The sequence below is a fragment of the Brachyhypopomus gauderio genome, unplaced genomic scaffold (genome assembly GCF_052324685.1).
Source record: "Brachyhypopomus gauderio isolate BG-103 unplaced genomic scaffold, BGAUD_0.2 sc64, whole genome shotgun sequence".
Lineage (NCBI taxonomy): Eukaryota > Metazoa > Chordata > Actinopteri > Gymnotiformes > Hypopomidae > Brachyhypopomus > Brachyhypopomus gauderio.
The window spans coordinates 1503538-1527790 of NW_027506885.1; the positions used below are offsets into that span (position 1 = coordinate 1503538).

At 43.4% G+C, this 24253-nt stretch overlaps 1 protein-coding gene and 1 long non-coding RNA gene across 2 annotated transcripts in view; one reads left to right on the top strand and one right to left on the bottom strand.

The window, feature by feature from the left end:
- The window catches only part of hcn1 (hyperpolarization activated cyclic nucleotide-gated potassium channel 1), a 97847-nt gene extending 73866 nt beyond the window's left edge, over positions 1-23981 (top strand). The window contains exons 6-8 of the mRNA XM_076988827.1: positions 3488-3728; positions 8155-8319; positions 22337-23981. Coding sequence (XP_076844942.1) covers positions 3488-3728; positions 8155-8319; positions 22337-23307 — 1377 coding nt within the window. The 3' untranslated portion in view covers positions 23308-23981. The remainder of the gene's footprint in view (positions 1-3487; positions 3729-8154; positions 8320-22336) is intronic.
- LOC143490215 (uncharacterized) lies at positions 10562-12414 on the bottom strand. Its single transcript, XR_013124885.1, has 3 exons — positions 12113-12414; positions 11920-11960; positions 10562-11248 (listed from the first exon to the last, which is right to left on the bottom strand). It is a non-coding gene; the product is annotated as an uncharacterized LOC143490215 (long non-coding RNA).
- Positions 23982-24253: the final 272 nt, after the last annotated feature.

Here is a 24253-nt window from a genome sequence, read left to right on the forward strand (position 1 = left end):
CACACACACACACATATATACACACTGACACACACACACACACACACACATATATACACACTGACACACACTGACACACACACATATATACACACTGACACACACACACACGAGGAGAGCATCCCGAATTAACTAACCGTTCCTCTCAAAGAGGTGGAGTCTGCCAGCATGCCCACACACACACACACACACCAACAGACACACCCCTGCACACACACACACACGCACAAATGATTCTACATTAGACCATTAGTGTGCTTCTATGGTTTGAGATCTATATTAGTGCAAAATCACAGTAGAAAACCACAAAAATTACAAAAAGAATCAGTGTAACAGAAGCAATCCTGTTACGTCTGTAAACCGAAACATCATATTGTGTTCTGAAGAGGGCTGAGGAACATGCTGAAGAACATGACATACAAGAACATACAAGAACATGCCGACTCTGACAATAATGCGCTCCTCACAAACCCATGTCAGCAGGGTTGGTAAGAAAAGAATTTATTTATAAAAAATAGAATGTTATATATTTTTTCTAGCCGATATTCTGTCGAGTATAATTGCATTCTTTTTGGGGAAGGGAAGACAGGACTATTTGCTGCTGTGGTTGGGGCTTTGGCTGTTTTTGGAAGGTAGTGTTTGATGCGTCTGAAGTGTCCAGATCACTCACTGCACTCAGACACCTCGTCATTGTTGAGATACTTCACTCATAATCTCCTCCTGCTGACTCTCACCAGCTCTAAACACCACGACGGATCAGACATGCTGAACCCGGCCAGTACACCACTGTCCTGTGAAGCTCAGTCTGTCTGCAGGCTGGTCATTCTGAAGACCACACCCTGTTCCAGGGGGCGTGGCCAGGCACCATTTAGAGCAGTATTAGGTCAATTCTGATGATATCAACTGCTGGGTTCTTTTTTGTTTGTTTTTCTCTGTGATTAAGTTGAGAAACAGGGTAGACAAGCTGAGGACACAAGGAGAGTTGGAGCGCTCTTAACACTGAACGCTGAAGACAATGCTCAGATACAGGAGGTTAGGATCTGTAGGTTAGGCCTGGTCCAGAATCCAAACACCTCTGTAAATGGTAAATCTATAGGTTAGACCTGGTCCAGAATCCAAACACCTCTGTAAATGGTAAATCTATAGGTTAGACCTGGTCCAGAATCCAAACACCTCTGTCAACGGTAAATCTATAGGTTAGGCCCGGTCTAGGCCCGGTCCAGAATCCCAATAGAAGTTCTTCAGCTTCAGGCTGAAAGACAGACAATGTTTGTCTTCAACATGTATCATCACAAACTCATTAAGTCAAATTGGAGGACAAACTCAAACTCTACAGTTCTTGACAGGGAGAAGCACTAGAGGATGGGTTGATGTAGAGCATTATGGGTCTTAATTGAGTGGGCCTTAATATACACGCGTATAGTCAAACCTCCACAGCAATGATAACACAGCCAACAGCCATCAGAAGAGTGCTGATGATGATTCATCACACACACACACACACACACACACACACACACACACATGCACGCACACAGCTGGTTAGGGACGCCATTTTTACAGTCATTTTCCCTTGGTAAAGGACCAGGCCTGGATGTTGTTATCAAACACATAATTTCTCTTTTTGATTGAGGTCAGAACCCCTGGCTAAGGTGTGTGTGTTGTGTGTGTGTGTGTGTGTGTGTGTGTGTGTGTGTGTGTGTGTGTGTGTGTGTGTGTGTGTGTGTGTGTGTGTGTGTGTGTTTGGTTTAAGCACTGTGAGAGGAAAGTGAGTCTTTCTGGAACATGTATACTTTACCACACCATGGAAACAGGAAGAGCACAACGATGAGAATGAGGTCACGGGTAAATTCTGAATGTGGTATGTGGGTGGAGTCTCAGAGGCCAATAGAGAGAGAGAGAAGGAGAGAGAGAGCAAGAGACACAGAGACAGAGAGACAGCAGATTTGACAGCAGTAGCAAGTAAAACAGGGTGAAAAGAAGCAGTTCAGTATGGTAATGTCCAGTATGGTAATGTCCAGTATGGTAATGTTCAGTATGGTAATGTTCAGTATGGTAATGTCCAGTATGGTAATGTTCAGTATGGTAATGTTCAATATGGATGGTAATGTTCAGTATGGTAATGTCCAGTATGGTAATAGTCAGTATGGTAATGTTCAGGGGTCTAAAACCAGGTATCAGTGAGGCACAGTTATGGACTATAGTTGCCCCCAAATGCAGACCCAACTCAGGTGAACATAGACCCACTCAGTGAACATAGACCCACTCATTGAACACAGACCCAACTCAGGTGAACACAGACCCAACTCAGGTGAACACAAACCCAACTCAGGTGAACACAAACCCAACTCAGGTGAACATAAACCCACTCAGTGAACACAAACCCAACTCAGGTGAACATAAACCCACTCAAGTGAACATAGACCAATCAATCAATCAATCTAATTTTATTTATATAGTGCTTTTTACAACAGTTGTTGTCACAAAGCAGCTTTACAAGTGTCCGAGTCCTAGCCCCCAGTGAGCAAGCCAAGGGCGACAGTGGCAAGGAAAAACTCCCTAAGGGCATGAGGAAGAAACCTTGAGAGGAACCAAGACTCAGGGGGGGAACCCATCCTCCTCTGGCCAACGCTGGTCACCATGCCAATGACAACAATTTAGACAGACCCACCTCGGGTGAACATAGACCCACTCAGTGAACACAGACCCAACTCAGGTGAACACAGACCCACTCAGTGAACATAGAGCCAACTCAGTGAACATAGATCCAACTCAGGTGAACACAGACCCACTCAGTGAACATAGAGCCAACTCAGTGAACATAGACCCAACTCAGGTGAACACAGACCCACTCAGTGAACATAGACCCAACTCAGGTGAACACAGACCCACTCAGTGAACATAGACCCAACTCAGGTGAACACAGACCCACTCAGTGAACATAGACCCAACTCAGTGAACACAGCTCAACTTAGTCAAACCCCCATCAGGGGTGCCACATTACTCCTATTCTTAACCTACCTAATGTATGTGGGAGTTTTTTCTCACTGTGGATTCCAAAAAGTCTCTTCAATCATAAAATATTTTAGAACACGGTGTTCAGGCAGCCGTGTGTTCAGCTCCAGAAGATTAGTAGCAGCGACATTAGTTCAGGGTCATCCTGCCATGGTTGTGTACACTCCAGCTGACCCCATTCCTTCATTCCACCTGCTGTCTTCAGCTAATTAGCAAATTCAGGTGGTTGGTAAGAAGTCCTGGGGTGGACTTGTACCTCCTGAAATATATGATGAGGATGAGGAGCAGTGGAAGCCTGCAGCAGTCTCCCTGCTGTTGGAGCTGCTCGTCATTTGAGTTCTTCGTGAGGTTCTCCAGCACGTTCATGATAATATTAACTCATATCAGCAACTTAACAGAGGGGCTACACCACGTACCATAGAAGACGCGTCACTAATCATGACGTTTGTGTCTGTTGGTTTGTTCGTTACAGGAGATTGTGAACTTTAACTGTCGTAAGCTGGTGGCCACGATGCCTCTGTTCGCCAACGCCGATCCAAACTTTGTGACGGGGATGCTGAGCAAACTGAAGTTCGAGGTCTTCCAGCCGAACGACTACATCATCCGCGAAGGCACCGTGGGGAAGAAGATGTACTTCATCCAGCACGGCGTGGCCAGCGTCATCACCAAACACAACAAGGAGATGAAGCTCACCGACGGGTCCTACTTTGGAGGTGAGAGCGCTCCGCACACAGGGGTGGAGTGTGTGTGTGTGTGTGTGTGCTCTCGTGATAACTCTCCATCCTGTGTCAGCATTGGACACCACAAAACACTGCAGTTCTACAGTTCACACCGCACTACACACACACACACACACACACACACACACACACACACACACACACACACACACACACACACACACACACACAACACACTCCACACACACAAACACACACACCACAATTCACGCACATGCACATCACACTCTGCACACTACACACAAACACACACACACACACACACAACACACTCCACAAACAACACACACACAAACACACACACCACAATACACGCACAAAGACACCGCACACACAGACACACACACCACACTCTGCACACAACATGCAACACATGACACACACACACACACACACACACACACACAAAGAAGTGCAATACTGCTTGTCATCTACTCAGTCTGCCAGGACGCGAGGGAGCCTGAGCTGTTATATAACGTCCATCTGTCCATCGGGCGTGGCAGCAGCAGGTCCCTCCCCCCTGGGGCCGTGTGAGAGCGCCCTCTGTTGGCTCACTGCAGGCTGTGCGGCTGATCCCTACAGACCTTCTCACTGCTGACAGACGCACCTATTCTTCACCGTTAGGATTAATTTTCCAGTCTGTTTATGTCTACACAGGAAATGGTTGGTTCAAGAATTCCTAAACTTTTATGAGTCTTTCAGCTCACCTACAGCCCAGCTGTGAAGAGGCTGAGATTAGGGGGTCGGTACTGGAGGGGGGATGTCTGACAGACAGACATCAGGGTTAGAAACTCTAATGCACAAAAGTTGAGAATCACACATCCCAAGCTGAGCACAAACACCCCATGTCCAAACTGTCCCTCACTCTTAAAATTACTCATCTACTTTGCACTTTCGTACATTACTCCTGCTTAGAACATTTGCTTATTGTAGATAATTTTATACTGACCCAAAACACCATACTGTGTTCTGAGAAGAATGTTAGTTCGTGTTCATAGGCAGCCGTAGTTGCCAGGTTCGTGGTTTTTACGCCAAATTGGGCTTGTTTGAAAGTCCAGCCGCGGGTAAAAATTCCGGGGTCGCGGGGTGCGGTTTTTTGGGCTACTTTTGAGTTGGGCCATCGCGGGAGTTACAAGTCAACACTAAGAATCGATCGCGATATAATACTTAATTTGTCTCCATTTTACACTCGCCACACACAGAACCATTAACAGTGCGTTAGTAGTGTTAGCAGTGCGTTAGCAGAGTGTTAGCAGTGCGTTAGTAGTGTTAGCAGAGTTAGCAGAGTGTTAGCAGTGTGTTAGTAGTGTTAGCAGAGTCTTAGTAGAGCATAAGTGTCAGCAGAGTGTTAGTAGTGTGTTAGTAGAATGTTAGCAGAGCATTAGTAGAGTGTTAGCAGTGCGTTAGTAGAGTGTTAGTAGTGTTAACAGTGTGTTAGCAGAGTGTTAGTAGAGCATTAGTAGTGTTAGCAGAGTGTTAGCAGTGTTAGCAGTGCGTTAGCAGAATGTTAGCAGTGTGTTAGTAGTGTTAGCAGTCTTAGTAGAGCATGAGTGTCAGCAGAGTGTTAGTAGTGTGTTAGTAGAATGTTAGCAGAGCATTAGTAGAGTGTTAGCAGTGTGTTAGTAGAGCAGTAGTAGTGTTAGCAGAGTGTTAGTAGAGCATTAGCAGAATGTTAGTTATCAGCGTTATCAGAGCATTAGCAAGGGGTTAGCAGAGTGCTACCAGTGTAAGTAGATCATTAGCAAAGTGTTAGCAGTGTATTAGTAGTGTGTTAGTAGAGCTCTAACACACTTGACTGCTCAGTATTTTTGCATTCTGAGAAGGAGGGTTAGTTTCTGGCTTGAGACACTGGCGAGATGGCGATACAATGGGCCCTATCGTGAGAAGTCCAGGAGAAGGAGGATAACGCAGGCGAGGCTGAGAGAAGTTAGCTCACTCAGGCAGACATTTACCGCCTCTGGGCACTAGGCCACAGTGCTGAGAATGAGACAATTATGGCCACAGATGGAAAACTGCACAGGGTTTCATTGTGTGTCTCTCTCCACACTTCTTCATGTCCTTCCAAGCTCGTCACTGCTCTGTGAACGAGGATGTACGATTTGAGACTAATGAACTAATTAGACTGTTGGGGCAGGGAGCCAGTGTCATCCTGTCTGTCACCCAGAGACACGCAGACTCAGCACGGAGAAACACTGGCTCCACATTAATATGTTCCCACTGCTTGAAACACACACAGACACACAAAGGCATGAGGCACAGCTTGTCACAGGTGTGTGTGTGTGTGTGTGTGTGTGTGTGTGTGTGTGTGTGTGTGTGTGTGTGTGTGTGTGTGTGTGTAATATCAAGGGCGTTGTCCTCATACAACCTAAATAATGTGAAAAATTACACCTTTTCTGGCACAACTGCAGCATACACACACACACACACACACACACACACACACACAGTTTAAAGGTCTCTGCAGTAGTCTGCTCGCTAGTCACATGCCTTGTGTATGACCCTCTGACCATCTGGATAATCAGAAATCCATTTTAAAGAATGGCTGTGCACCAAGTGGAGCAGAAGTCTATTTTCACTAGACATCCACACACTCTCTGAGTCACTAATGTCATTTTTCACCTGTCTCAAAAAGAAAGGACACCATCAAACTCTAGTATCAGAGAACCTGAACGCATGAGCAGCGTGAGACTGAGGGTAGTGCATCACGCCCCTGCTGCAGGAACATCCCAGAGGCCTTTGGGGTTCAACGTCATTAACTCACAGGCTGCATGACTAACAGCACCAGGAGGAGATCTGTACCTGCTCCAGTCCGACACGTACCACCGACGCTCTAACTGTGATGCTTTCAGAGCAGGCTTTGAGTCAGTTTCAGAGCCGGTTTTGAGTCAGTTTCAGAGCAGGCTTTGAGTCAGTTTCAGAGCAGGCTTTGAGTCAGTTTCAGAGCTGGTTTTGAGTCCGTTTCAGAGCCGGTTTTGAGTCAGTTTCAGAGCTGGTTTTGAGTCCGTTTCAGAGCCGGTTTTGAGTCCGTTTCAGAGCCGGTTTTGAGTCCGTTTCAGAGCCGGTTTTGAGTCTGTTTCAGAGCAGGCTTTGAGTCTGTTTCAGAGCAGGTTTTGAGTCCGTTTCAGAGCAGGCTTTGAGTCTGTTTCAGAGCCGGTTTTGAGTCAGTTTCAGAGCCGGTTTTGAGTCAGTTTCAGAGCTGTTTTTGAGTCAGTTTCAGAGCTGGTTTTGAGTCAGTTTCAGAGCCGGTTTTGAGTCTGTTTCAGAGCTGGTTTTGAGTCAGTTGCAGAGCAGACTTTGAGTCTGTTTATTTTCTCGCACATGTTTTATTGGGGTGTTTTTTTTTAGTCTGTCTTTCCTTTGTGAATGGGCATAACTGCTATGGGTCAGCACAATGTAATTTGTTTATATATCCAAGTATATCCGAGAATGCTGTAACACAGCTATCTGAGGAGAATGTTAGCACTCCATAAAGTTCATGGGCATGATCTTAAGGTGTGTTCTATCCAGTTGAGAATTACGTTTTATCCAGTTTAAATTGAATGATTTCAGATCTTACTTTATATTGACCCCATCACATAGAATAGAACTCTATTCTTTGGCCAGTACCTACAAGGCCAGGATCTAAAGTCCTACATCTGAATCACTAGGGTTGAATAGTTCTTACCTCGGTACTTACAACTAAGTGCTGGAGAGAGTTTCACATAAACCATTACCAAACACTTAGACCTGCTGCAGGTTACCTAATAAGACTGCACAAATTTTATTTAATGATTTTAGTTCAACTTCTAACCCAATAGCAGATACACCAACATGTATTTTTATTTGCACGGTACACTAATGTGATGACATTTTAAATGTCATGGCTGTAGTTGACACCAGCTGAGTTTTACATACAGTGTTGATTACTTATGCAAGAAAGGTGGTCAGAGATCAAACCTGCTTAGGACACGGAATGGATTTGAGGTTAGTCTTAAGATTCTGGAAAATGTGTACGGCCACTTGAAAGAGAGTATCGTTTCGATAGAGAGTATCATCTTGAAAGAGAGTATTGTTGTCTTGATAGAGAGCTTCGTTGTCTTTAACAGTTCTGTATAGTAATAGACATCTGACATGAGTATTTAAAAACACACTGACTCTATTCTCATTCCATTATGTTGAGTTTTCTGATGTGGAGGGCTTACACATATGACCCAACCAGTGCTCTCCCAACACACTTAGACTTTGTTACTTACTGCATTTATTCTGCTCCTCTCTGGGTCAAATGTCTCTTTTCTGAGCGTCTTGCCCAGGCCTGTAGTCTGTAACTCGTCTGTAGTTCCGTAGACGTCAGGTAGACAGACCCAGCACCCGGGAACGTAGCCCAGCCCTGCTCAGTCAGTTCTCTCCTCCCGTCCCACAGAGATCTGTCTGCTGACGAAGGGCCGTCGTACCGCCAGCGTACGCGCAGACACCTACTGCCGCCTCTTCTCCCTGTCGGTTGACCACTTCAACGAGGTTCTGGAGGAATACCCCATGATGAGACGTGCCTTTGAGACCGTCGCCATCGACCGCCTGGATCGCATCGGTAAGCCCAGACAGCCGTTACCTTCCACGCCGGTCGTCCTCTCCCCCGGGCACGCCTGCACCCAGTGTCTCCGTCTGTGTGTGTGTGTGTGTGTGTGCGCGCATGCGCGCGTGTGTGTGTGTGTGTGTGTGTCTCTGTCTTTTATCTTTCATCACACCTGTCTACCATCAAGCTGCATGAACTCTGTGTATGCATAAATGCCTCTCTATTCTCTCTTATCTATTTCCCTAATGTCTCACACAGATTAAATAAGTTCAACACCGGTAAAGTATCAGAGAAAGTGTGTATACAATAACTAATTGAAAAGCGCTACCTGCAAATTAACAGCCGGTCTGTGAGAGGCAGTGCATGAAGCTGTTCTGGCCGGGGTCTGGTTGTTCTGGCCGGGGTTCTGGTCCGGTGTTTAACCAGACTGTGCACAAGGCGAGCAGACAGAGGCAAATTCTCACCTGCATGAGCCTCCAAAACAACCCCCATCCCTTCCCCCACCCCCACCTAGGTATGAGCACCCCAACCCCTTGAACCTTGGCCATCACTCACGGCGAGCTTACTCACCTGGGCAGGTACTCACCTGGGCAGGTACACACCTGGGCAGGGCCCTCGGGTGACACACGAGCATGATGCAGTCAGTGCCTACAAAACTTCATCAGACGCTTTCACTCTTGGGCCAGTTATTCTGATGTCTTTCTTGTTCACACCTTTTATTTGCTCTGTTGTGTTTTCAACCTTTAGTCAGAATCTGGCCTTAAAATGCTATCAGAAAAAAATTACAGAAGCTGAAGTCTGTCCTCATAAGGAGAATATTATTATTTTAAAAATTATATTAATTTATTCATTTATACATGCATACATACCATACCTAAAATAGTGTGTGAGTTTTAATTAGATAACAACAATATTCTCCGTTATGATAAGGTATTTTGTTCTTGCTTGTTATTTAGACAGGCAAAAATGTTTGCTTATTTGCATAAAAATTTAGTTAATTTTAAAATTTTGTAAATTAACTAAATAACGAATAAGCCTGTTTGTAGGTGCTAAGAATGTACAAGAAGAGTGTTTGCCAAAAAATTAAATACAGTACTTAAAAGGGGGAGGGGCTTGGGGGAGAATGTCATTTCAAACCAGCCAATCGTCTGAGCTCCTGTCACAGCACATGACGATGAAAACCTCTGGCTATTTTCAGGCTGACCATAGGCCTGACAACGAAATTCAAACACTCATGGTATGTTCTTGCAAAAACGTTGGCATTCAAGTTTGTCAGGTTTGTGTGCCAAAAGTTCAGCAAAAGTAATTCCTTACTCATGTAAATTTCTAAACCCATTTAAGTTAATATTTAATGATATTTTTTTCTACACACATCTTTGATATGATCCAAGAAAACAAATGATCAAATACGTCTGTGTTTCCTTTACCCATCACATTTAGATGATGCAAAGCTATCTTCATGCATGCATTCACTGGCTTTTGTGATGCTTTATTTACTTAAAGAATGCTTATTATACAATTTTATTTATAATTAGTGCTATATTTTGTATTACTATATACTAATATTTGCTAAAAGAATACTTATTATGAATTCTCCACATTCCAATTTACAGTAAGTCATACCAGTGCACTGTACAGGTTCTGGTGGGTTCTCTATGAAGCTGGTTAGGGTTAGTTTAAGCTTCAGTTTACGGTAGTCTTGTCATTTTTAAAAACTCCTACCTTAAACTGTGGCCACAGCTTACCAACATAACAATTCAGCTTCATAATGTAAACCCAAGACTTACCAACATCTGGACAAATAGCACATCCTGAATCAGACATCCAAAATTCTGTACCAATATCACAACTGCAGTTTCTTTCGTTCTAGGAAGCTGAAACAATAGAATGATTTTATATATTTCTTATTTGGTTTAGATTTTATACCAATGGTTTTAAGGTGTGCTGTCCATCTTATAGTTTTATATTATTATTATTATTATTATTATTATTATTATTATTATTATTATTATTATTTGATTAACTGCTCAACAGTTATTTGATTATAGGACCACATAAAATGGTGGTACAATGTATATATATATATATATATATATATATATATATATATATATATATATATATATATATATATATATATATATATATATATATATATATATATATATATATATATACACCCACTCACATGTGTTTTTTTTAGAATCCATTTTTGTGCATTTGTGTCCAAGTCACATGTTATCAGTAACAGTGAGGACTGGTGTGATTAGGCCAGTAAAGGCAAGTTAATCTGATTGATAAGTTTGACAGAGTTGCTGATGAAATCCCCTAACAGATTTACTCTTGTTCTTCTGACTGTCTGTGGCCTTCATCTCCTTTTAACAGGGTGCTCAGTTTGAACACAGACCCGCTGCACAATTGCTTTCGATAATCTGAAGAACATGCTTGATTCTCAACTCACCGAGTGTAAAGACCGTTCTGAAAAGGCCTATGATGACTTATCAGCAGCTCCTGCAAAACACTTCTGATGGAAGTGATTTGTATGAGTCTAACCAAAAACTAGGGGTTTTGTCTCATACAAAGGAAAAAAGATGGACCGTGTCATGACCTGTGCTCACAGTACACCTCTTTTTTCCTTCTTTCTTTGTTGTTTTTTTATTTGGACTGCTAGTGCTTGTCTCCGTCCTTAACAAAATAATTTGTCAAAAGCCAAAAGTTACCATGCATTGAACACAATGTTTCACAATTGATGTATCTATCTTTATCTAAAAAAAATTATCCAACCAGGAGTCCCTCTTGAGATGAGGTCACCTCGTTTTCAAGAGAGCCCTGACCGAAGAGTGGTCAGCAGGTAAAGTCCACGTTCCAGATCCAGTTCCCCAAACCATCTCAAAGTCCACACAGGCCAAAGGCACCATGCACTGCCCCTGCAGTCACCACTGAGCTGTGAGGGAAGAAGACACCATTATTGTTTTTACTAGTTTAATAATTAACCTAAAATAAAAGTACACAGTTAACACAAGCAATTCTATATTTAACCTTTTATTTATTTTTTACATGGTTTCTATTCAGCACCTTTCATAAGTACAGAGGCAGTGTCCAAATACTTATTTATGCCGGATGCACAACCTCTTTTAATTAACAACAATACAAGTAATTTTTAATGAATCTTTTTTTTTTTTGGGGGGGGGGGGGGGGGGGGGGGGGTACAAGATAGCAGATTAAATTATTCTACAGCTCCCAGGCCCCTCCCTCTCCTGCTTTGCTGTGCTCAAGCCCCGCCCCCAAAGCTCCTCCCCTCAGGCGAGGCTGCTGTGCATGTTGGGAAATGTCAACATTGCTGGCCAACAAACAAGCAGAAACAAAATCTTTTAGACATAAAAAGAAAACACAGCAAAATCTATGTGGTAAAATAACCAGCACACTTACTTCAGGGATTATACGTTTGACAACACAAACTCATAAATAGTGCTAAATAAGCAGTAAACCATCTATGTGAGCATTTAGCTGTCAGAGCAGAGGCGCATGTAATATCACAATAAACACCCAAAGTGATTCGGGTGCACGAGCACGTCCCTAAGATGGATCAGCCACGTTCCAAAAGAAGGAACCTACCCCATTAGCCTTAGCGTTGGGAATAACCAACATCAGCCCACCTGCAGCAACAATACAATGAGAAACATGATGCACTGTTACTGCAACCATTACCATCTTACTTTCCTAATTCATTCATTACAAAAATCATATACAACATAAACCAGGCAGCAGTAATTAGCTAAGCTACCTGTCCGACAGAAAATGAGCTTACTTGGCGTTTTGAATCCTTTCACGTCCTGTGACTCTGTCCATTCCTGACAAACTGCTCTAATGTTTCTCCTTGTTTTAGATCGGACTGTCTTTTTTTCATTTTAGTTTATTTTTTGTCATTTGTCATCTTCTGTTTTCTTGTCTTTGTGGTGTAAGTTTTTGTTGGCAATGGTGGTATAGGCAGCTATTTGATTGATGGTGGTTGTTTATCCATCATTGCTTTTTGTAAATTTCCTTAAGCCACTTCCTGATTGCACCTGAACAAGTGAAAGCATACGTGGGAAGAAGGATTTGATTGGTTATTTTGCTTCAGGTGTGGTGAATTCTTCTAAATGCCTTTAGGACTTTGTGGATTCAGAAGAGCCTGATTTTTTCCCAAGATTATCTGTCTCGTATCCTGCCGTGATGACACAGTGGTAGTTTTAACAAATTTGACAAAAAGATACTTTTATACCGGTTACCTACTGTTGCTTTAAATCAGTCAATGAAGTTGAATTTCAAATGTTTTTGCAACTGATTCCAGCTGTCACACTCACCTCCTCAACTCACTCTGTTTCCATGATGAGTCTTTCTATGTGGCATTTGTATATGTTTTCCTGTCTTCATGTGTCTTTGTTTACTTCCGTGTCCTCATGTTGCCACGCCCCTCTCGTTACACAAGCTCCCCACTTTCACCCGTTGTCTAGTTCCTTTCTAATCAGTGTATGTATAAATAACCCTCTGTTACTTCCAATCTTTGTCCATTATTGTGACCGCATTGTGGCTTTTTTGTGACTACCTGTGACCCCAGTGTGACCCCAATGTGACCCTAGATGTTTGTGCTGTTCATTTGTATTCAACGTGTTTGGTTTTGTATGTCATGTTGCGTTTATTTTCATTTTCATTAAACGTCTTGTTTCCGCATATATATCGACTCGCGTTTGCATCCTGCTTGGCCTTGCAAGCACTGTAAGTAAATGCCTGGTATATATGGGTTAGTGAGTTAGACACAGACTGTGCTTGGACTCATACACAGTGGTACTCCAGTCAAAAACTGGAGATGGAGACATAAAATGCATTTTTTGTGTTATTTATATCAAATCAGCAGGTCCACAAATTTAGAAGAACCAAATTCACAAATACGTTGATCAAAGATTAGCCTAGTTAGTCAAGTATACGCAATAATAAACACATGGTAATCTAAAGACGTTGAGACAGTATCTCTAACATTTAGCTGTATTGCATTTGTCTGCAGCTTCGCCATAAATATTTTTCTTTATAGAGCATATTCTTAGATTATTGATGTACGAAATGCTAAAACCTCTTTACCAACATATGATCGGAACTTAGCTTAGCTCGAGGAGCATTTGGCTACAGTATATGGCTGCAGAGACACACCATGTGCTAAGGACATCTAAGGACCCCTCAGAGTTGCCCTATCCCTGCCTGATAGTGCCCTCTAATGTTGCCTAACACGTAAAGGTCATTCCCTTAAGCCACCTTCAGGATAGCATAGCTACTATGCAAAGTCTCAGAATTCCCCGTAATGTCCATAGATGCATGATCATCGTCCAAGATAGGTGGCAGCGGAACCAAACAAGCCACTGGATCCTTCATTTTGACTAAAGCAGACCTGATATTTCCATCTGGGCTTCCAATCAGCCAATGGGCTCTGTGGAGAGGGCAGATATATCAGAATGAACTGAGACCAGAACTAGTCTGCCATCATCTGACTGTGAGGCCTTCTTGTCTTGTTAAATGAATCCTGAACATAACACTCTTAGGAACAAGTGATGTTCTACTGCCCCATTAACAACATGGTTGGTGTCACTGGTTCAGTATCTGATATATCTGAGTACCCAAGAGGCTTCGATTTGAGGAGCCCTCCACGTCAATTAATATTGTGAGCAAAACATCTTCTAATACTGCTTGTGTTCCCACCACCTTCTGGTAGAGCATTTTTAACTGAGTGCATCTCGTGCTCCCAAAGTTCTCCAGACTGTGGAGCTCCAGGATGGTTGAATTTGAAGTTGACTTGCTGCTCCTCAAGATCCTTCCGCGTGTAGCGTCATAGCTAAGAAGGCTTCTCTGAGCTTTCTTTCCACACATCTGAAATTTGATTCATGATTGGAGAAGATCTCATAAGGAATACCTCACTGTGCTATGATGCACCTCAATGCAAGGAGGAAAGATCTGTATCTAGACTGTTCAGTATGATACTGTTCAATTAACCTAACAAGGTGAGATATTTGAAAATCAAAGTTGCTGAAGCTCAACTTTAACCAAAAATAGCCCAAAATGATCAGCCCAGTTGAATAGAAGAGGAGCTTAAAGAGTCACAAACGTGTTGGGGACAAATCAGCATGGTTCAAATTACAGGGAATACTGGGGTGTCCTGCGGCTCTTTGATAAGACTCGGACCCCCAAATGAGATAAAAACAACAGTTCAGGGGGTTCGGCCTCTGCCAACTTCTGCAAACAAGCCATGACTGGCACAGAGTGCCTGACGTCTGCCTGCCTCCCTCGGAGGATCCAGTACTGGCATCTTAACTCGGCAAACACGCGATCAGTCTCAGGGTGGTGCAGACAAACATCCAAGTTCTTGATCAGGAGGTGAGTCACAATATGCAGAAGGTCTAACACAACCAGACGGACGTCGGATAGGCTTGGGTTCTCCAGATGGTGGAGACTACCTCCACGTATGATGAGACCTATTTTGGTAACCCATTCAGGAAACGTCTACTACTGGCTGGATGTTTACCAGCTTTAAACAAACTTAGCTCAAGCAACATTGTCTGGAAAACTCAAGCAGTCAGTCTGGAAGTTCCTCAACATTTGTTTCAGCATCTTGAAGATCTAATGCAGGTGAAGCAGGATTGACTCCTGTATCTCATGTACGGCTTGCTGGGTGACCTTTATCAATTCAACCAGTCAAGGTGTTGAATTGTGTGGCATCAGGTATTGACAGGACTGGAGTTACCAGGAGGTTTACCTTGAAGTGGAAATTCTGACAAGCCTTGGTATCACCAGCCTTCAGAACTGGTGCATTCAAGATAGCAGCAGGTTCGCTCTGTGCAAGCTGGTGAGATTGACTACAATGTTGTTGTAAAGCTTACATTGCAACATCATAGGGCTGAGAGTTCTGCCAACATCACAGATGAGGTTCTACTAGAACCAGGTCCTTCCCAAGTACAGCGGATTTGTAATTTTCAGAGAGCTCAGCGTGTGGATTCAGGAGATATTCCAGGGCTAAAATCTGTAAACGTACTCTGTCGTGTTCAAGCTCGGAACGTTTGGGCACGAGTACAGGATGTGATCTCATGGGCTGGTGACAGGGATACTGATGTTGGAGACTGCTGGAATATATACGTGGTGATGGGGTTTGGACTGGTAACAGTCCCTGAAAGCAAGTGCAGGAACTGATGGTTGATTGGCTAAGCAGATGGCAAGGGTAAAAGATGATTTGCCTGAGAAACTGATGAGCCTGATTACAGAAGGCATGTTGGATTGACGTGAGTCATTACTGCACTGGTAGTTAATACACTGCCGGTGCCACCAGCACTGTAGCTGTTTGATAGACAGAATAAGGTCGGGGCATCCACCGTGTTGAAGGCTGATAGGCGTAGGTAGACATATCAGCTGTGGACCGTCCAGGGTGCCATGAGTGGCAGAATGGATATTCGAGTTGGAGGAAGTGCTCAAAGCTCAAGTTGAACAGCTGACGATGGAGAGCCGACATGTAGCTGCAAGGATGCAGTTATAAGCTCTCGAAACTGGGCATGATGAGAAGAATGAGAAACAGATCTGTTAACAGTTGTGCTACCAACCCTGTCAATCGCATCCCTGAGTTCTTCGTTACTGCTACATCGACTCTGTATTTCCGAACAGTGGTGAGGTTCATTCACGTGGAAGGTTGTGGTTGTCTGAATGAGACCTCCCCAGAATTACCTTGTGGCGTGTTCCCAGCTAGAGTTAGTACAGATGGGGGTAGGAAAACTGCATTTGTCTGCTCACCTATTGTAAGAGACTCGGACTGAACACTGGATGAGATTGCTCTTCTGGACTCCATGGTGACCACGTGGGTTCATGGATGGCACACAGGAAGGAGGTAAAGTCACCTGGAGTTCTCTTAGATGAGCTGGAAGCTGCTAGTTCCTCTGAAGTCTTGATGAAATGCTGGTCTTGAGTGACGGCCGTTCCTCTGCCATTACACCATGGTGGATGAAGAGATATGGCTCAGAGTATCTGGTGGTGAGCTAGCACAGCCTGTGCTGCAGCTCCTCTTACACAGTGGGACTCCAGTAACAGGGTGAGCTAGCACAGCCTGTGCTGCAGCTCCTCTTACACAGTGGGACTCCAGTAACAGAGTGGACATGGACACAGAGAATACAGCTTTTGAGCTCTTGATAGCAGCAGATTGTAGGTTGACGAGAAATTCAACCTCTTCACAAACATATGAACTGAATTCCAGTTCCACCAGGAGAAGCATTTGTCCTCATGGCTGCAGAGACACACCATGTGCTAAGGACCCCTCAGAGCCAGAGCTGCCCTCTCCTTGCCTGATTCAAATGTTACCTGATTTAAATACACACAAAGAGAATTCTCGAAACCTTCATGCCACTCTAACTACCATATTCTAACTACTATACTCTATTTAATATAATAATTTTGACCGTAAACTACTATTGGAACTTCAAATTGATTTATTAGAACATAAATCATGTTGAGTCTTATTTATTAATGCAAATACAGACTAATAATAGCTTTATACATAAAATAGCCCAGTGTGTTGGTCTTTGTGGTGTTCAAATTTATTATGTATTAGTATTAGTATATCCCTATGTATTTAGGGAGCTGTTCAGAAAATGACATTCCTCTTTTAACATCTTTCAAATGTATTTAACATGCATTTTAAAAGACAAAATATTATATTTTATAACAAATTATATTTGTCAGAACTGCAGTGTACTAGTTTGTGCAATATAAATTTTGTTTTTGGATCATTAAGGGGTAATTTCTAAATTTGAAGAATCAACAGACTTTGCATTAAGCGTCAGAGCCATCAGAAGAGGCAAAGTGAGTTCAGACATCCCAAACCCAGCCAATTAAAACAATTAAATGTACAATTAAATGTCAAAAGCTTTTCTCAAAATTTCAAAAACTAATATGAAAAAATTTGAGTAAAAAAAAAATCTCTAAAATAAACACAGATGCATAAAACCACCTATAAATAAAAAAACATGATTTATCTCATATATGAATTTTATACCTTTAATACTAGTACTCAACACACAGCAAGAGCAACACCCCTTGCTTATGGAGGCTACTGAACATATTGTGGACACTTTCAGTGCATGCCTATGCTTTCAGCAATTACCACTTAAACTGTGGAAGTTATAAACATATTAACTTATGGTTGCAGGGCTTTAAGAAAGCAGTGCTACTGCGCGTGGTGCAGTAAGGCTGTAAAACTGCTGAATGTTAATGCAGGACTGCCGTACATGAAGCTTCACTTTTATTCTGAATGCCACACATGTTCTGTCATGGTGTTGTTACTGCCACTCACATCGTCTCACACATCAGTGTGACCATACTGAAAACACATCAGAGTCAGGGGTTATTGTGCGAGGACGGCTTACGTCTGGTAGAAGCCACAGCTCAGGAGAAGAGCCAGACAGGATGTGTTATGTGGCAGAGCTCAGGCGATGGGGCAACACAGCACACCTCGCCATCACCTGGCCTTTCATGTAACCCAGGGGACATACACCACTGTGATTGGGTCACACCTCTGAAAGCATCTACAAAGAGCCCTAGGACAATAGGGGAGGGGACAGTGATGTCACAAAGGAGGTTATAGAACAGTATGTCAATGTGGAATCAGAATGTTATTTGATTAGAAGGTTTCTAAGAATTGCTGTGTGTACAATGATCTACATATAATATCCTTCATATGTTCTCATTGTACACATATTTTTGCTCCTAAATGATGTGGTAAACCAAGGAGCTTCTAAGATATGAATGTCTGGTTGGATCACTTCTGCAAAAGTGTTCTGCAAGCATGCTTGGCTTGTTGAAGCCTGGTGTATCTTGATTCAGTGAACACCTAAGGCACAACATCATTCAAAATGTATGTGCTTTTGAGATCCTGTAGAGATCCTACAGAGAGGTCCTTTAAATCATTATCACGTCACAAGAATTTTTATTAAACTTGCAAATTCCAATGACAGCAAATGTCTAATGTAAAAAGGTGAACCAGATATAATGTATTATAAACAAGGGATACGTGGTCCTGTCCTATTATGTCCCGCCCTTACATGCTTCACAAGCCCAGCAACATGTTTCTGTTAAACATTTTCACAGAGTACACCTTCCTCCAAATGTTTTGCAGGTATAGTGTATGTTTACTCATACTGTGGACATTCCCTTAGTAAAAGTCAGTAGTAGTGTCTGGTAGAAGAGTTTAGATGTTGTGGTTTTTTTCACCTAATGCTATGGTCGTTGTTTGACCATGATGAATGTGAGGAGACTGTCCCCTGTCATCAGGGTGCAATGAATTGCTATTTTCTCACCTGTCAAAGTGGATATCAATCCTGAAATCCACTTCAGCCAGAAACACTTCAGTCAGTTGTGTTTGTCAGGTCATGCTGGTCAATAGAACAAACAAGGTGTGTGTGTGTGTGTGTGTGTGTGTGTGTGTGTGTGTGTGTGTGTGTGTGTGTGTGTGTGTGTGTGTGTGTGTGTGTGTGTGTGTGTGTTGGGTTTTTGTGGCATACAAACTTTTTACACCACATCAGGAATTGCCATGATAATCCTTGTGCCTCCGGACCAGCCCACCTGTCAGACCCTGTGACCCCTCTTCTTTGTAATGGTACGGTCCGTGCCCTTTGTCTCAACAAAGAGTAGAAACGATGCAGAAAGCTGTTCCAGGTCACTGGAAACATCGATCACTTTTGCCACTGCTGTATTTATGATGGTCCGTTGACAGCTGGCTGTGGCGCAGGAGTTTGTGGCTCTGAGGAGCCCGTAGAAAGTGTGACGCTACCCGTCTGTTCCTAGCAAACCTGAGTCAGCTCGCCGGCTAATTAACAGGCAGCTCATGTGTGTTAGATGCGGGCGACACTAAAATGTCCAGGGACGAGATCTTCAAGGGGAATGGTAAAAGTCTTCTAATAAAGGCACTGATGAGAGCATGCTAAAATAAAATAAAATAGCAAAGTCATGTCCCAGTCGACCTGTGCATCAAGGCTCGATATGAGCTCAGGAAGTGGCTTATATACATTTGCTGTTTTGCTGCTGAGTTTTCTGAACTCAGATGAACTCATGCTTGATAACAGAAGGGTATGAATATTACATTTTAGACTTGCAGGGAAGAATCCCCCAACGCAGGAAGGCAACATGGTCTATCTCAGAATTGGGCTCTATCTGTTCTTATATATATATATATATATATATATATATATATATATATATATATATATATATATATATATATATGTGTGTGTGTGTATGTGTGTGTGTATGTAAACAGTAGTCATGGTGGTTCTTGGGAGACAGAGCTGTGCTAGGAGTCCTGCAGTGAAGCAGGTCCCTGCATGACTGAGCGGAACAGGCGAGACATCCTTGAGAAGTCAGAAACGGTGTCAGGGGAGAGATGCAGTCTCCCTGTTCTCTCTCAAGGCTGTGGCCGCGAGACGGATCGTTGATTGTTTGATATGCCTGCACTGCTGTGAAGCTTCACTCGGTCATTCTACATCGCTCAGCTCAGCTAATCTGGTCTGGAAAACTGGCCTGAAATGTAATAAAAAGTGCCATGACATAGCAGTTGAGAATTGCATCCTAGATATTTTTGTGGGCTTTGAAGGTTCTTCTGAAGAACCTTCTTATCCATGTCTTGTTCAGTTTCTAAAAACACTGGTAAGGAGCCAAGCAGTAATGGCCTGGTTATGTTTGTGATGAAGCTGAGGCCACCATTTTAGGAATCTCGGACAAAGAGAACAACCCTGAGGTCCTAGAACATAACTGAGTCAGTCTGGATTAAACAGAACTGAATCAGTCTGGATTTAGTCGGATGACAAATCAATCTGGCTTAAATTGAACGACAAATTTTGAAACAGAGGTGGAACCAAGTCAGTGTTTTGCAAGTCTCAAGTAAGTCCAAGTCTTTATCCTCAAGTCCCGAGTCAAGTCTCAAGCAAAGACAGTCAACTCAAGTCAAGTCTCGAGTCAAGACAAGCAACCGTCAAGTCAAGTCCCAAGTCTGAAACTTGGAATTTCAAGTCCTTTCGAGTCTTTTTTTTTTTTACAGGCACCAACGCTTTACGAATGCTACACTGATGCGTTTCTTTACTCGTTTTGTTGGTGTCCGCCAGCCAAAAGATGACAGATCATTTACATTTTATCTTCTCTTAATTACATAAATGTACTTAAACAAGAATGTTTCGTTACATCATTTTACACGAAAATAGCAAGCTTCATCGTAAGCAAGATGCTGTCATTACGAATGGTTATTCTAAACATTTGGATAACATTTTTAAATATAGACTAATAAAAGGTTAGGGTTATTTTTTCATTGTTTTCTGTTATTGTGGGGTCACGGTGTAGGCTACTATTGTTACCTGGAGATTCAGTGGGGTCACATATTCTGATGGCTGCCGTCAGAATTGGTGACCCCAGTTAAAAAGGCTCACCTGTACATCCCATTCATGATTTCCTTGTTGGCTGCAATGGTGAGGGGATGGTAAATCTTGTTTAAGTACATTTATGTAATTAAGAGACGATAAATGTAAATATAAACATCTGTCATATTTTGGCTCGTGGACACCAACAAAACGAGTAAAGAAAGTGCATCAGCGTAGTTTACGTAGCATTCGTAAAGCGTTTGTGCCTCTGAACAGAAACTGTGAAATAGCGCCCCCTGTGGTCACAAAACTCGACGGTCACAGAATCTGGTGTAACGTCGGTCCAAGTATGTCTCGCTGCAGCCTGCAGGAAGGCGGTGTTGGACATCCAACCCCGCCCACATCCAACTCCACCCTCTAATGCGCTGGCGCCCTTTATAAACATTAATATGCGTTTGAAAATTTAGATTTGGGGTAAAAAAAAATCAAGTCTTTGCAAGTAAACAGGTTCAAGTCCAATTCAAGTCCCAAGTTATTGGTGTAAAAGTCCAAGTCAAGTCTAAGTCTCTGAATATTTTTTCAAGTCAAGTCAAAAGTCTTAATATTAATGACTCGAGTCTGACTCGAGTCCAAGTCATGTGACTCGAGTCCCCACCTCTGTTTTGAAACACTGTCAACGAGCTGCCACCGCAGCCCGATCGATGTTAGTCACCGAACTGATTTCCTCGGTGGCCCAACAGCGGACAGAATCGGTCTGAATCTCCCAATGTGCCAGTTGTGTCTTCGTGACAGGATCTCGTACTTCACCTGCTCATGCCTCCAGATTCTCACACAGGTTTCAGATTGCCTTTCTCCATTTAAATGCTTTATTTGTCATGCTGGCGTCTTTACATGACGGTTCTCACGTGGCTCGAAGGGTTTGCTTTGTGATTCTCTCTCATCATCCTGCACTACAGAAGCAATCTTGAGTTATTGTCTACTTGTCATTTCTAAGCACTTTGCAGTCCTAATAGCCTTTAAAACTGACCTTGACCAGTCCTGACTGTTCTGGAGATTACGCGTATCAGCAGCGCACCACTTAGAAGATACAGTTCCAACAGCAAAGTCAGGCAGGACAGTTAAGCAAGAAACTGTTTAGGGTGAAGAGACCAACCTGAATGAAAAAGCTTTTGTGTCTTGTTTTGAGTGTAATCATTATGATGTTCAGAATAGCACTGTGCTACCAACTTTCATGTCAAATGCAGTATCTGGATGACTGTGTGTGTGTGTGTGTGTGTGTGTGTGTGTGTGTGTATGTGTGTGTATGTGTGTGTGTGTGTGTGTGCAGGTTCTTCACAGTGTTTAGATGGGTCTTACATGTCATGAACTTTGTCTGAGACATTGTGTAATAATGCTAAAACTTTTGTTGAGACATGGAGATGTTTACATTGAAACGAGTAACTTTAGCTTCTGTTTCACTAGTTTCTAGACTAGGCTTTGGTCTTATCGTCCGTGTCCATCACATTCACGTTTCCACATCTTCTCTGTTTTTCCACCTCATGTCTTATAGTCGTTCAGAGCATGTTTAATGGTGTACACTGTGACTGTTACACCAGCTGAAATACGGTCCTTTCGGCCTCGTTTCACAGGGAAGAAGAACTCACTGTTGCTGCAGAAATTTCAGAAGGACATGAACGCCGGCGTGTTCAACACTCAGGAGAACGAGCTGCTGAAGCAGATCATTCAGCAGGACCGGGACATGGTGATACCGGTGGACCGCAAGCTGTCGGTCACGGGGGCCAACTCGACTCCGATGTCTGGAAACTCCATCATTAACTCCCCAGCCCAGCCCCCTTACGTCGGAGCCTCCGTCCCCCTGGGCTACAGCCAACTGCAGCAGCAAGCAGCCTCCATGACCTACAGCACGGCCGCATCCATCACCCCGGCCGCCCGCATAGCGCAGGGCGTGGCCTTCTCCGGAGCGGGCGTGTCGCCCGGGAACCAGCCGCTCCCCTCGCCCAACCCGGTCGGCGTCATGTCGCCCGGCTCTTTCGCGGCGGCCGTGTACAGCCCCCCCGTGCAGACACCCCTCGCCTCCCGAACGTTCCAGTACGGATCGCCCACGGCATCCCAGCTGTCCCTGGTGCAGATGCCCCCGCTGTCCGGCGCCTCCATACCCCCACCGCCTCAGCAACAACAACCCCAGCCCCAAGCGCCCCAGGGCCAGCAGGTGTCCCCCCAGAGGTGCAGTCTTAGCAGGGACATACGTCACCTCTCCGCCTCCCAGCCCTCCCTGCCCCACGACACCTCCATGGCCGTCCGACCTCACCCCTCGTCCGGCGAATCTCTGGCTTCTATCCAGCCTCCCACTGGCCCCGCCCAAGCTGGGCCAGCTCAAGCGAGTTCGGCAGCCTCGGGCTCCGCCCAGCAGGCCAGCATCCGCACCGTTCCACAGAGGGTGGCCCTCTTCAGGCAGATGTCATCAGGAGCGTTACCCCCCGTACGGGCAGCCCCCTCCACAGTTCCCCTCAGGGATTCCACAGGGTCCCGGAGAGAGTCGGCCGGCTCCAGCAGCATAGAGAATGAACAAGACAAGATGCGATTCGCATCAAATTTATGATTCCATGTTTGTTTTTTTCCTTGCTTATTTTTAAAAAAAATTATTTTGCTTCATTTTTATGGAGAAATAGGAAAAAAAAGGACTCGAGTATTGTTTTTCTCCAACTTCTCTCTAAAAGATAACCTCATAGATATCCTGTACAGACTACCCTTGTATTATATTTTAGACACATTTTCCCGTCAACATAAGAATGTATATTATACAAATATATATGTATAACTCCAACTAGAATATTTGGCATTGACTACATGAAAGACAGAAACACTATAACACACTCAAGTCTTCCTTTCTGCTGTGTCTGACTAACATGTCAAAGTGAGTTTTTATTTTTCCTGTATTAAGTTCTTTTTTTCATGTCTTTTTTTTTTGTTTGTTTGTTTGTTTGTTTTGTAACTGGAATGCAATTGAAAACCTGAAGGTGTCTTTTTGAATTGTATTTATTTATTTATTTATTTGCTTGATTGATAAAACAAGTCCAGCAGGTTTTGGTATCACTGTGGAAAAAGAACACACAAACAATACTGGGGTGACCCCTGAACCTATGAAAAATAAAAATAAAAACAATAAGCAAAACAAAAAATAAATAAAAGAACATGCAAACAATACTGGGGTGACCCTTGAACCTACGAAAAATACAACAAAAAACAATAAACAACAAAAAAAAATTAATAAAAGCAAGCACATTCATAAAACACCATGGAAATAGAAACTGTGGGTGAGGGGTTGGACAACCACAACGTGGGCAATAATGTGGGTGACCCTGTAGTCCCCCGTCCCTCCGCTGAGGTCCGTCTCGTCGGGTAACTGCAGTGCAGTGTTGACACTGAGGCAGTGTACCTGGACCAGATGGAGCACATGCACCTGCCCGTTACTATGGCGTTTGAAGAGGGGCGTGGCTACTACAGGTGTTGGTCTCTGGATGTTGAATAATGTCATTTTCTATTAA